The following is a 14,858-nucleotide window of genomic DNA, read 5'->3' as shown; positions in this document are numbered from 1 at the left end:
ATGAAATTTTTGCATATCTATACGTGCTTTATATAACTTTTTAAAGCGTGGGTAAGAATATATATATATATATATAGACATATAGCAACTCCGACGACGGAAACACGCATGCGATTCCTCGTTGCCATAAGTGCTTGGCAAACAGACGTACGGGGATTCGAAAACATATACATATGGGATTGGAAAACACATGGACAAATATATATACATACATATATATAGGTAGCAAAAGATCGACAATTATATTCAGACAGTAGCGGATCATAGATGCAAACCGAAAAGTTCTTGGGCTTAAGAGGACTAGCATATCTATATATATAAGCACCAACTATCAATATATAGCTGCCATGAAAAACAAGCAACATTACTGAACATGCAAGCCCCATTATAAGGGCTTTTCACCTCCATCACTAACATGAAGCCCTAATTCCCAAAATTCTTACACGATCTCGAAACACTCCAAAAAACAAATTGAGTAAATTAAAACACCCAAAATCAGTTTATCATGTATCTTTTTCTTGTCGGTGCCACACCAGTACTGCCTCATGATCTAATTATATACATATATGGCTAGCTAGGGTACCCTAGTTCAAAAGGCAAAGGGGCCCCTAATATATAATTGTACGTTAAGTAATATTTATTGTGTTGATGCACATATATAAAAATATTCCTTCTTCCTTCTTTTTCAATTTTTTGGTTTGTTCGGATATATATAGGGAAGGGCATGCTCTGTAGGGCTCAGAAGAAGGACCGTTTAACAGGAGCTCTTCCAACAGCTCTCATTAAGTTGGCTACTTCAAGAACCCTGGCCACTTTTGTTCCTCGCTTAGCCTCAGCCGATGCCCTTCTCTCTTCTGCTTTTCTGCGCGCTTTCGCCACATCATTCTGCATCTTTTCCAGAGCTCTTGCTCTTTTTTCCTCTAGTTTCCTCTGCACAATGTGAAGATTGTTGATAACGTAAAGAAATTGAAGTTATGCATTGCTGCTTTAAAAAGGAATAATGATCAACTCATGGTTCCTGCAGCTAGCTTGTGGGCGGGATCTTGTTACATAACGTATATAAGGAGTCGATCGACTTGAAAATGATACAAACAATTAACAACTAAGTTCAATTATTAGATCAGGAAACAAATTCTTGAATCCTAATTAAGAGAGTCCATTAATTAATGTTATAAAGCTATTTGGCTCTTGGAAGCTTCCAACAATAAGGAATATAAATGTTTGTTCTTTTCTGTGGTACAGAGAAATATTTGACGAAGTCATGAGAGGAAGCTGAGCGGCCAACAACTTCAGGGTATACTTTATGAGGCCATGAAATTAAGGGTGAGGAAGAACTCAAGACGGTTTGCTTTTGGGGGAACAAAGTTACAAAACTGTATAAGCATTCGGCTTAAAAGAGTAGGTAGCAAAGAAAAACCTAAAAGAGGCCTCTTAAACCCTGCGACAAACTGACTGTATTACTTGAGTCATGCGCACCATCTGGCCGCAGAGATCGGTCACTTTTGGTATAAAGTTATTTCGAGGGTGAAAAATATTTCAACCTAATGCTCAATGATCAGGACTTGAAGAAGCATGAAATTAACATGGACGATCTTTTCATCTAGTCCTGGAACGTACGCTTTATGATCTGAAAACACTTTCAGAGGGGGAAAAAGAGCAGTTTGACGAACAAAATAGGCGTCTACTATAAACCCAAAAAAGGGCTTGATTTTAGTGAACAAATCAACGTGCACAAGAGTGATATTTTACGTACGTACCTCAACTTTCTTCATCCATGATGATGCTTTTGAAACCTGCGCACCTTCCCACCCATTAATAATCGCATCCTCCCTCTTAAACCTATTATTAATCTTTGCAACCTTTCCGTTCTGCCATGCCGATATCTTCGACTCCACCTCCTCTCTCTTCACTCTCTGCACTGAAACCTCACTCTGATCACCACCACCAGTAGCTGCTGAAGATGCGCCCGGATGAGGCTCTCTTCTAGGGGACGGAACCGGGTCAAATGGGTTATTATCTGCAACAATAGCCAATGGATTCGTCTCCTCCTCCAGCATCTGATCTTCCTCTCCAATCCTTGCCAAATTGTTGTTCCCATTAATATTGTTCGTGCCTTCAATATTATCGTAATTGCTGTTGTTATCAATAGACGACCCTGCGAGTACTAAGGCACTGAACTCCGTACTCATGCTTGTGAAGTTTTGATCACTTAAATTAGCACCTTCACCTGCCATGGACAAAGACAATGATCTATCTTCCCAAGCCTCTCTTCGACGGCCACGGTTTACCGGCGGCGGAGGTTGAGGTGGAGTCAGAGCGTGGATGTCCCGGATTTGTTCGTCTTCCCGATTGACTTCTCCATGACTGGTGATCATATCCCTCTGAACATTCAACATAGCAAAATTTTTTAGTAGTAGTACTGTAAATGGTTACTTGTGTTCGAGATTGTTGGAATATGACGGCGCGGAAGCTGAATTGGTGGAAGAGAGGTACTAAATAGCTTGAGCATATATAGTAGATATGGCAATTTCTGGTCTCAAGAGTTGAAGTAAAGTCCTAAAACGTAAAGTTCATGGAAAATCATGATGATAAGCAATGGGATGAAAATGATTTTTTATTTATTTATTTTTTATTTTTTTGTGGAGCATATATATCACGAAAAGAATCGAGCATATAATGAAAAGAATAAACTTTAGATTTTCATTATCTTCTAGACTTCTAATTTCTAAAAGATTATATAATTCGTTTGCTTATAGAATTCAGGTAAGATATTTTATTAAAATTTAAATAAAATAATGTTATGATATAAATTTTTTAATATAAATTATATTTTAAAATTTTAAAAATTTAAATTATTTATTATATTTTATATAAAAATTTTAAAAAATAATTATAATAATTACATAAAATAAAATAATTTAATTTTCTAAAAACTAAGTGTCGGCCAAGAGATTTTGGTACAGTCCGCTGATATTAATTAGGCAGTGGAGGTGGACCAGCCACAAGATCAGTTCACACGCATTGAACTGTAGCAATTAACATCCAGTCTATAAACAACACGTGGCATAAATCTGCCCTCTAGTGGCCCCATCAGGGAAGCTATGATGTTGCTGCCAGGTAAGTGCTGACATATTACCATGGCCACGTGTACAGTCTCCCAGAGACATCTATGGATCTTTAGGTTTTCGAGATACCTGAGACTCCTCACACGATATATATACTTTTTTAAAAGTAAAAAAATTTCATTAAAATAAAAGATGATATAATTAATAAAAGATGATATAAGTTATAAGAAATAAACTATATAATATGCACCATAATAATCTACCATTATCTCTTTATGAGAGACATTTAGGAAAATATTAAATATGGTAACTACGGTGACGTTCTGTACTGGCTTTTAAATTAACAGTCAAAAGTTTTTAGAATTTAATTTAATTTCTTAATGGGGCCGGTTTTGAAGTCCAATCAAACAATAGCATTTGGAGTACTGTGAAGTGGCGTGGATGTGAAGGTGGAATACGTTAAGTGGCACCAACTTTAAGTGACAAAGTTGGAACAGGCGTGTGCGAAATCGGAACTGGTTGGAATTAGATCATGACCTGTTGATGGGTTTGGTTGGGTTGATATAACATTAATCACAATGACATCTTAATTGGTTTCTTTTGAGTAGTATACTCATTCAATCAGCCACAGCTATGTAGAGAAAACAAACAACGACATCTTATATATTATACTTTTTTTTTCTTTTTTATTTATATTAAACTAATTGAGTTTGATAATTTATACACCACACTTTTACGGTGTACACAGGAAACATATCAAACTTTTTACTGTTCATTACACGGTTTAAATTAATTAGTATATTTGTATATGTTCACGGGACACACATCCCTCTTCTAATAGGTCCAATTCCATTAAGAGTATAACCCAAGCATTACGTCTACATATTCCAAACCCTTAAAAGGTTTAGCTGGTCATGAGTATGTTGAGTACATACATATAATAAACAAATATGTGTCTTATATCAATTGGTATAACATAATTAGGCCCTAAATATATATTTTTAATTTTAGATCAATCATTTTGATTGGGGGATCTCACAATTCAGATACATTTTAAAAATTTAAAAAGAAAAATGATATAGTCACAAAAATATGATACAAAAATAAACATATAAATTGATGTGGTTTGATAATATGGTACGTTAGATTGTAAAACTATTTTAATTATAAAGTAAATCTAACGTACTATATCAAATCAAATCAGTTTGTAGATTTATTTATATATGATCTAAAGTACCATACTAAATATATATATATATATATATATATATGTATGTGAATATAAAGATGATTGATAAATTCATGAATGATATGGATGGTTGCTTTTCTTTTTATAATTCAACGTACAATCGTTGGATTGTAGTACTATTGTTGCAACATTGGAACTTTCCATTCAACGAGACCATATACTTTGACTGGATACCCAGAGGCAAAAAAAAAAAAAAAAAAAAAACCTCTTAATTCTAATACTCAAGACAACGAATTCGAAACACAAATGCTGCATGGAGCATATTGGATCAGATATCTAATCGTTGTTGGATAAATACAGCCTAGCTAGCGACGTCAGAGTAAAGCCCAATATATTGTAGACCCGAAGCTGGGCCCTTTTTTTGAAACGATTTGTAGTCCAAACTGTAGTCGGCTTACTTGCTCTCGTCTTGAAATGTGATATGTACTCATAACCGAGCCCAATGGGCTTCTCGTCATGACTCGGGAGAATGTTATACAAGGGAAGTAAGAGATTTGCCCAACAATCATTTGTTTTTAATTCTTGGTTTACCCATGTGCGAGAAAGCTCCCATTTTTTTCCCAGAATTTGCATATATTATTTTTCGAATCTACCAATTTTTTAATAGAATGGCTTTACATCCAGACGTGGGAATCCCGACAGTGCAAAAAAAAAAGAAAATAATAATTATATTTTTTGTTTTTTTATGCTTTTAAATACTTTTTAAAAAAATATAATATCTTTAAAATCCTTCTTTAATTACTAAATAAAAAAATAATAATAATAATTTGCACTGTTAAGATACCGAGTCGGGATCCTCTGCTTGTGGCTTTAGCATTTACGTTTTTAATAATATATTCAAGTTCGTTAATAAAAAAATAATTAAATTTTCTGACTTGCTTTATACTTTCTTTCCTTTAAGCAAAACTTTCTTATTATAAGTGAGCAAGAAATGGCTACCTTAAAACTATTAAAAGGTGCATGCCCTTTGAAGTTTTATATAAATATTCTTCCTTTTCAATACAATGCCATTTAGCCTTGTATACATAAGATATTTTTGACAAAGTTACATGTTATCCTCTAGAGTTATAACTTAAAAAAAAAAAAGATAAAAAATAAAAATAAAAATAAAAATAAATCGCAAGTCATTAAAGTTCCCACTTTAAATCAAAAGTTATAATTTATTCATTATAAAGTCATTCATTTTTAGAAAACTTTCATCTCATCTTAATCATTATAATTTTTTCAAATTTTCATATAAAATAAAATAAATAATTCAATTTTTTTAAATTTTAATATAAAAATAATATTAAAATAATATATTCTAATAATATTTTATTTAACTTTCAACTTTAACCTTAACCTATCTTATTTTATCTCATCTCATATCTGAAAACAAACAAAAATTAATATAACACGACCTTAATTATTGAATTTTAAATATAAAACAATTCGTAAATAAAGCAAGCATTTGGGGAATAAAATGGGAATTTTGATAATATAACTATATAAGGGTAATATTACAAAAGTTGTAACATTTTAAAGGGAGGAAAATGACCTTTTGGGCTGAAATTTAATACTAATCAGCAATATTTGGTGGCTTTTGCATTGTTTTGTTTCTAAAGTTTTGTAATTTAGTAAGAAGGCATGCACACCCCACAGTCAAAGTTGATCCAAAAGTGCAAGATGTGGCCTATTCTTCAAGCAAGTGGCCTTAGTGTCATGCATTCAAGTTTGTCTAATTAAATTAGCAATGTCACCATCCTTAATAAGACAACAATATATAAATAAAATATTACAAATTAAAGTGTATTTAGTATCTTCTTATCGAATCGACCAAACCACTCATAGATGTTAATCCAATTGTGATCCACTCTTAGATCTTAATCCGATTGTGACCAAACCACTCACAGTTAATAACGTGCAAATTGTCAAAGAAAGTTCTGTCGAATAATATTCCTTATTTGACATAATAGAATATTCTGTAATCCAGTCTACTTTTTTTTTTCTTTTTTCCTTTCTAAGCAAGCTTGTATTTATATATATAGGAAAGGAAATTACAAACCATAAGGAGGATCCGTCACGCTATCAATATACAAAATACAAGTTGGAATGCAAACTAGAGGAATGCCACCAAACTTCAAGTTTGTAGCTGTCCATTGTGCCACGAAATGCGCAAATCGATTTTGAGATTTGTCGATTTTTTTAAAACTCCAATTTTTGTGAGTTTTCAGAGAGTTTGCTATGTCTTCCGAGGTCGGCTCTATTTGCCAGATGGCTACATCCTTATAGATAGAGGAAATGACTTCTGAACTGAAGAATTATGTTTTTCTTTCCAAGCATGTAGATTTTCTTGATATGAGTGGTTTAGTTGTTGTGAAGCTATTTGTGGAGAGAGGCTTTTGTTGTTGTGAACTAAGTTATTCCGGAGTCTCCATATGAAATCCATAATCAAGATTGCAAATAGTTTGAATGGTTGTTCATCTTGGGAATTGAGACCCAGTTTTTACTTTGGGTTTAAGATGAAAAGGAACCAATCTTGCACAGAATTGATAGTCAATGAACAAAAGTTTAAAGGCCAATTACTCTGACTCCACAAGATTCTAGAGAATGGACATTCTATGAAGAAATGAAGAAGAGTTTCTTCGCTACCATCACAAAAAGGGCAATTTGTTGAGGGGATACTGGAGATAAATTGTTTTAATCTTTCTCTGGCTGGTAGAATATTCCATAGGATTTTCCACAATATAAATTTATTGCGATCATGGATTTTGAACTTCCATATCTTTTTCCAGCTGATATTCGGGATGACTGTATTGATGCTGCTTGTCATGTTGGAAGCTATATGATGGGCTGATTTGACAGATAATCTACCATTTTGAATTTTTGTCCAAATGAAGCGATCTAGTCTTTGTGTTGTTCTGGATGAAGGAATTTTTTGAATTTCTAAGACACTGGTGGGTTGGAATTTGGAAAAGGGATTGTAATTTTTGAAGATCCCATGATCTATTTATCTGATCGATCAGGTTTGAAACCTTTAAGCCTTGTGAAAGATCAATTTGAGGATTTAAAGGGAGAGGTTTGAAATCTTCCATAGATGGGATCCACGGGTTAAACCAAACTTTCACTAATGAACCATTTGTGATATTAAAACACATACATTTTTCCAGCAATGGTTTTGTTTTCAGTATTCCTTTCCATAGACTCGAGTCAGTATTCTTTGAAGCAACATTTGTGAAGGTGGTTGATTTCAAATATTTCTTTGTAAGGAGCTTGTGCTATATACCCACATTTGGTTGACTCATTTCTCAGCCTGTCTTTGCTAATAACACAACATTCATGTTCTCCATCTTTCATAGTCCCAGTCCTCCTTCTTTTTTTGGTTGACAGATTGACTTTCAAGATTTTAAGCATAACTTGTGCGTTTGATCTTTTGTAGTTCCCTACCAAAAATTTTTGAAACTTGTATTCAAGGACTTACAAATAGGAAGCATGTGAGTTGACATTTGATAAGTAAGTATGGTGCTAGCTACTGTTCTGATGAGCATAAATCTACCTGCTTGAGATAGTAACTTTGATTTCCAGCCTTCTAATCTTTTGTTTATTTTCTCCAACATCTCTTTATAGTCTTCTTTTTTGGATCGGTTGAACGTTGTTTGAATTTCCAAGTATGCCATCTTTTATGTAGATTCTTTGTATGGAAAATTCTCCAATATTTTCCTCCTTGCTGCAGTGCTGGTATTTTGAGTTATGTAGAGTGAGGATTTATTCTGGTTGATTCTTTGGCTTGACCAGTCTTGATATTTGGCTAAAGCATTTTTTATAGCCTTTGTTGATTTTTCTTTTGTTTGCCTAAAGATTATTAGATCATCTGCAAAAAGAATGTGAGAGATAGGGAGCTTTCTCTACTGATTTTTATCCTTTCCAAAAATTTGGTATTTTCTGATCTTACCAATAGCCTTGAAAGGACTTCCGTGCATAAAATGAACAGGAAAGGTGAGATGGGGTCACCTTGTCTCAGACCCCATTGGGTTTTGAAAAAACCTCTTAGGGATCCATTTATGAGAATAGAGAATGAGGTTGTTGTAATACATTCCTTGATGAGGTTGATCCATGTAGAGTTGAAACCCAATACTTTCATAACTGTAAATAGGAAGTTTCCCTCTGTGAAGTGAAAGCTTCTTCCATGTCTATATTGATGGCCATCTGACCCTTCTTCCCCTTATGATTCTTTAAATAGTGAAACATTTCATGGGCAATGATGGAGTTTTCTTTTATGTTTAATTTCTTCCTGACACAAATGCTGTTTGAAAGGAAGAGATGATGCTCGGAAGAGTTTTTTTTAATCGATTTGCTAGAAGCTTGGTGATTAGTTTGTAAATGACATTTGTCAAACTGATAGGACGGTAATGCTGTGGGGAACTGGGGTTGTCATTTTTTGGTATGAGAGCGATGTGGGTATGGTTTATTTGTTTAGGAGTTTTCCACTCCTAAAGAAATTTTGCACTGTGGCAATGACATCTCTCTTGATAATATATCAGTGATGTTTATAAAAAAGGCCAATCATTCTATCCGGACCTAGAGTTTTGTGGTTTGGGATTTGTTTGAGAGCTCCAAAAATCTCAAGTTCCTGGGACACTGCAGTTAATAGATCGTTTTCCTCCCTAGAAATATGGTTTTGGAATATATTATCGAGATTTTCTGGAAAAGTTGGTTCCATGGACGTGTATATGGTTTTGAAATAATCAATAAAAGTAGATTCTATCACATTTTGGTCCATAGTTCAAATACCTGGATTTAGTTTGACAGAGTCGATCCCATTCCTTTATCAGCTTATTGTTGTTGACAAATGATAGAATTTTGTATTTAAGTCTATTGTTGTGAGCCAGTTGATTCTCGACTTTTGCCTCCAAATAATTTCTTCGTTCTTTTGTTGATCTTGAAGTTGATGGAGTAGGTAATTTTCTCTCCGTAAAGTCATTTGGTATGGCGGGTTGCTTTGTAGTTGACTAATCTCCATCTCAATTTGCTGGATATTCGACTGAATTCTCCCAAAATGATTTTTATTCCAGAGTTTGAGTGCTTTTTTTGTTTTCTTGAGCTTGCTACACAATATGAAAGCGAGATTTCCACTGAATTGTTGGCTTCATGCCTCTTGAATGATTATATTGCTGAGAGGTTCTCGGGTTCAGAATTTTTCAAATTTAAACTAAGAAGCATTTTTCCTTATCTTCATTGTGTTGAGCAATAGAGGCTTGTGATCTGAGGTTGAAGATACTAGATGCTGAATGGTGGCATCTGGGAATAACACCTCCACTGTGTATTTGCTATGTCGCGATCTAACCTTTCTCTAATCATTGCTTGTCCTTGACGATTATTGGTCAATATGAAAGTTGGTCCCGAAAAGCCTATGTCGATTAAGCCATGAGAATCCATTAAGCTTTTTAATCCTCCAATGGAAGTAGATGTAACCGGTCGTCTCCCTACTTTATCCGTTTGACTGAGTAAATCATTGAAATCACCAATACAGAGCCAAGGACCAGGGAAAGATTGATGTGTAGTTTCCAGATGAGTCCAGAATTGTGTCTTGTTTTGCCATTAAGCTGGAGCATAAACAAAAGTAGACAACCAATGATGATTAGAAGGATCATAGTAGACCAAAATAGAAATAGCATTTGTATTAACATGCACCAATTCTATATTCAACCCGGGTCTCTATAGTAACAAAAGGCCTCCATTTTTTCCTGAGGCGTGGACATTAACAAAAAGTTAGAAACCTAGCCTATTTACAATAGTAATGGTGTTTTCACTAGATATCATAGTTTCTGACAAAAATATTATATCAGGATTATATTTAGATATATACGCCCTTATATTTCTAATTACTTTAGGGTTGACTAAATCTCTGTAATTCCATATCAGTGTCTTCATGGAGGTGTTGGAGGCATGGTTGAGCCTGCATCATCAACTTTTGGTGATATCCCAGTTGAAGATGTGTTGTGAATGGATCTATTGTATGGAGTTCCCTTGTTGTTCCCTTTGATTTTTTTGCTTTCCCCATTGCTAATTTATTGATTGATAAGAGCATAAAAGCTGCTTCTTTCTCTTCATTGCAGCTTGCAGCACTACTTCTTGCTATTCCTTTACCATCAGAAATTTTTTAAAATTTTTGTTTTAGGGTTTGTATATCTTCAGTCTCTAGGATCATTCTTTTTGCCTGAGATTCAGTTTCTGAAAGAGGAACTATAGTGACTGTGCTCCTGGATGGATGAGATTCTTCTTCGCGTGCTGGTTGACCTTCTATGAAAATGGCCTTGCTTCTAATGTCTGGTCCCATTTGCTTCTTTGGAGGGAATCCTGGTGAAGGATTTAAGGCTTGACTTTCTGGAATGAGCTGAACTGGCTGATAATTAATAGATGGAGTGAAAATGATTGCTTTTGATTTTTGCAGCATGGGATTGTGGACATTGAAAGGTGAGCCTTTTTTCCATTTGCTTTCCCACTTCTGAGATAGTGAGGTCTACCTTGATTCGTTCCTTGGGGCTGAGATGATAGGCTTTTTCTCGGATTGATTTTTTCCTTTAGCCGGCAAATATTTTGGGCTTTGAAGAGGATCTTCTTTTGGTAAGGTCCAAGAGGGGCTTAAACCCAAACCCGCTGCTTGTAATTGGGTCCACCGATAAGGCCACGAATCCGGGTTTAATACTGAGTAAGGAGATATTTGCTGCTGCTGTTGCTGAGTCTTATTCCTTTGGTTGCCGTAAATATCATAATTTTCCTTCTTTGAGATTTGACTACTGACTTGTTGGAAGGCAGGTGGAGATTTAATGCCCATATTAATGTTGCTACAGCCGAAACTGGGTGAGGAATTTAAAGCAGCAATTTTACTGTATGCTATAGTACCTGGAGAAAACTTAGCCGTCGGATTGAATTGTTGCCTGCTACGTTCTGCACCTACAAAGAAAAGTTCCTGTGAGCACGCCAGTGCTAGTTGAAAATCTAGATTCATCTGCTGAACGTTGGTGCTTGTCGGAACTTCAGTTTATGTGCTTGCATGAGCATTATGTAGATCTTAAAGTTTCCCTTTTCTAGATTTCTCATCTTTATGAAAGTTTGGACTATTTTCAAATGGGTCAAAGGAGATAAGTTCTTGAGGAGACCAAACTTTGGTTGGGTGTTTCTTTGCATCCGGATTTGTTGAGTGATCGGCTTGATTGAGAAGCCATGGATTTTCATATATATTCCCTGAGAATAAACTTTCAATGGCAGAGGATTTTTCTAAAAATGGGATTGCAGCCTCTTTCCCTTTATCCAGTGAAAAGGGAGCACCATAAACTTTACTTCCTTCAGACTCTAAATTTTGTAGAGAATTGCCAAGATCTTCCTTTTCCGTAAAGTTGACTAATGCTAGTCTAGAAACATTTGGATAACTACTCTAAGCTTGGACTAGTTTGACCATAGTAGAATCCGCACGCAGCCAGGGCCCATATGGCAGGGGTTCTGGGATGATGTTTAGAAAAGTGCAGAAGATATGAGAGTGACTGATTCTACCACATGCATAATAGAAGTCTGAAAGATGCTCATATTTAAAAGAAACCCAATTTGCACTAGAATCTCTAGGTTCCCATATTCCTTGTTTCAGGGGTTTGTTGATGTCTATCTCCATTTTAATATATAGAAATTTATTGCTAGCCAAACCAAAAAGAGGGTCCACATCAATTCCAATATAATTCCCAAGGGCCCTACCAATTTTTGAGACCAAATTTTCTTTCATATGTTTTCTAATAAGACCATGAATGTGGACAAAAAGAGGTGGAGTACAAAGGCTAATATCTTGCCAAAACGAACCTTCAGGGTAGCTCTTGAGAATAAGAAGGTGTCCTTTAAAATTCCACGGGATCTAGTTCATAATCCTTTGAATATCACTAGCCTTTTGGAATGTGAAAAAGAAAAAATTTGCATCTAAATCTTCAATATGAAACTTACCTACAAAATTCCAAGCTGCCTTAAAAGATGCATAAAGAGCAATCTTGTTTATAAGTCTAGTAGCAACAACTCTTCCAATTGGAGCTATCTTTATTTTCACTTGCAGGTTCTTGTTCAGGCGAGAAACAAAGATCCTCTCAAGATAGAGCTTCAGTTTGATTGATCAGGTTGTCCATATCCATTAAAATTGTAGTTGTGAATGAAAAGAATGGGTGGGGTGGGTTAAAACAGGGTGGTAAGAAAAAGGAGGTAAAAAAGGTATGAGCTCATCTTACTAACAAGAGAGTTGGCTATCAAGAGTCTCCCTGGCGCGAAAAAAGTTTTTTAGAATTGGACCATTCAATTGTATTGGTCAATAGTCAATCAATCTCTCTATCTGTACATGGAAATCCAGTCTACTTATTCTTTACGCTTGTCCAGAGATTCAAATAAAAAAAAAATTTAATATTTGCACTTTTACTGTACATAAGAGTCGTGTACTTTCTTTTGAAAAAAAATGGCAAAATATTTGTGATCCACATAGAAAAATTATTATTTTTATAATTGTGAAACTCTATTTTTTTTTTCAAATGAACTTACACACCATAAATATGTATTTAGTAGCATTACCCAATAAAAAAAAGGGCAATTCATATACACAATTATTTATAAGGAGAAAATATATTTGTAACCATAAATTATCCGACTGCTATGTTATCGTTTTGAAAAAAAGTGAATAAAATATAATATCTATATGAAAAAATAATTAATTTATTAATAATGAACTATATTACTTTTTAAAATAATTACGAGATGTTTACGTACTTCACAATTATATATAAAATTACTCGTTCTAAGCCCATCTAATGCGCACAACCTCGTTCAAAACCTCGTTATAATTGCAAGCTAAATGCGTAACCAAGCATTCCAAATATAAAAAACAACTTGCACAATAAAGTGTCATTCATTTGCCGACCAGATGGAGTGTCCAATAGGTTTGGGAATGCCATCTTCTTAGGGACAAGATTTATGAGAAGGATCATACATACATGTGATCAATCGATCAGCCAATAATGTGGCTTTGCGCTCGTGAGATTCGATTCTATAAAAGTCAAAAACTAGGGAAGAAAATGTCGACATTTTTTAAAAGCTGGTTTGAGTGATGAATATTTTATTATTATTTATTATTTTATAATTATTATTTATTATTTTATATTATTATTTAATATTTTTTTATTATAATATTTGGGACCTCACTATCCAAATACAACTTATAACAAAATTTGAATTTTTTAAATCATGGCCTCCGGACCGACATGGAATCCAAGATATGATCTTACCATACAACTTGTTCATTGCTCATTAAAGGTAAAAAGTAATCAGCTATATGACCAAGTCTTCCGTTCTTATCAAAATCATATTGCATTAGATTTTATAAATATTTTTATTATCTTATTTTAAATGAATTTTTTTAAAGAATTAAAGTCTTTTATAATAAATAATTATTTACGCACTAACTTAATTATAAATTACAAAAATTACTAAAGTATTTAGTGCATTCAGCCGAGTAGGGGCAGCTTCCATTGCATTTCGAGAGTTGATTACGTCGTGTGAATGCTTCGAAGTCAAAATCCACGACTTGCACTCCACGTGGAGAGAGACTTGGTCAATCGGATGAACGGACATGAGAGCCCCACCAACCCAACCCCACAAACATTATATTTGAATTATGCTATCGATGACAATCAGGTTCCGGCTTAAAACCAGTAGGTAGATATTGACGTGAGTGAGTAAGTGCGATGAAATTTTTTAAATAATAAAATAAAATTTATTATTAAAAAATTAATTTTTTTATGTTATTTATTTATTTAAAAAATAATTACGTAACACTCAAAGTCCAAGACTGCAAATATTACGTCAAATGTAAAATGAGTTTGGTTCTTAAATCACTCTTTTGTACCCAAAACTAAAACTAAGCGGGCTCATTTTTTGGATAGATGTTTCCAAATCTTGCATAGGTTATTAGCCAGGTTCCCTTCTATATATAGGATCCTAGCCTCTAGGATCTACTCCCCCACCCAATAATAAAGAAAAGGAAAAAAAAAAAAAAAGGAAAATCCTTTTACAGAGGGCTGATGGATTTTTCATCAGACGTGTCGGCTCCCTAACATGCGTGAACACACGTGTAGTTCTTCCACAAAATTTTCGTAATTCTAATTTACTTACCTTTTTTTTTTTTTTTTTAAATAAATTTGCTAACCTACTTGGTTTAGGAGAACCAATATTGGATTAAGCTTAAAGAAAAAGAGAAAGGTAAAGGAGAAGAAGAAATTCTAAATATTAAAAAAAGATATTTATACTCGTAAATTGAATTTATATAAAAAAATTAATTTTACAATAATAAAATCTATTATTCTGTAAATATGACAGTATAATATTTATATATTTTACGAATATATGAAAAAATGAAAAGAAATATAAATAAATAAAAATTTTATATTTAATTATTTTTTATAATACATACAAAAATAAAAATAAAAGGAAGAAACTTCGTAAGAACCTAACGCGAAAACGAAAGTCGGTCTTCTGGCTTGATGAAT

At 33.9% G+C, this 14,858-nt stretch overlaps 1 protein-coding gene across 1 annotated transcript; it reads right to left on the bottom strand.

Annotated features, from left to right (window-relative positions):
* Positions 1 to 285: 285 nt before the first annotated feature.
* On the bottom strand, positions 286 to 2,586 carry LOC122275246 (remorin 4.1-like). Its single transcript, XM_043084228.1, has 2 exons — positions 1,758 to 2,586; positions 286 to 930 (listed from the first exon to the last, which is right to left on the bottom strand). The coding sequence occupies exons 1-2, from the start codon at positions 2,394 to 2,396 to the stop codon at positions 739 to 741; spliced, it is 831 nt and encodes a 276-aa protein (XP_042940162.1). The 5' UTR covers positions 2,397 to 2,586; the 3' UTR covers positions 286 to 738.
* Positions 2,587 to 14,858: the final 12,272 nt, after the last annotated feature.

The sequence above is a fragment of the Carya illinoinensis genome, chromosome 9 (assembly GCF_018687715.1).
Source record: "Carya illinoinensis cultivar Pawnee chromosome 9, C.illinoinensisPawnee_v1, whole genome shotgun sequence".
Taxonomy (NCBI): domain Eukaryota; kingdom Viridiplantae; phylum Streptophyta; class Magnoliopsida; order Fagales; family Juglandaceae; genus Carya; species Carya illinoinensis.
The sequence above is the reverse complement of the archived record's forward strand: the minus strand, read 5'-3'. Positions and strand labels throughout refer to the sequence as shown.

Bases quoted from the DNA above. Each gene is read 5' to 3' on its own strand.
- LOC122275246 (XM_043084228.1), bottom strand. From the start codon at position 2,396: ATGTTGAATGTTCAGAGGGATATGATCACCAGTCATGGAGAAGTCAAT. The intron at 931-1,757 runs GTACGTACGTAA...CACATTGTGCAG, and splicing joins CATGGATGAAGAAAGTTGAG to AGGAAACTAGAGGAAAAAAG.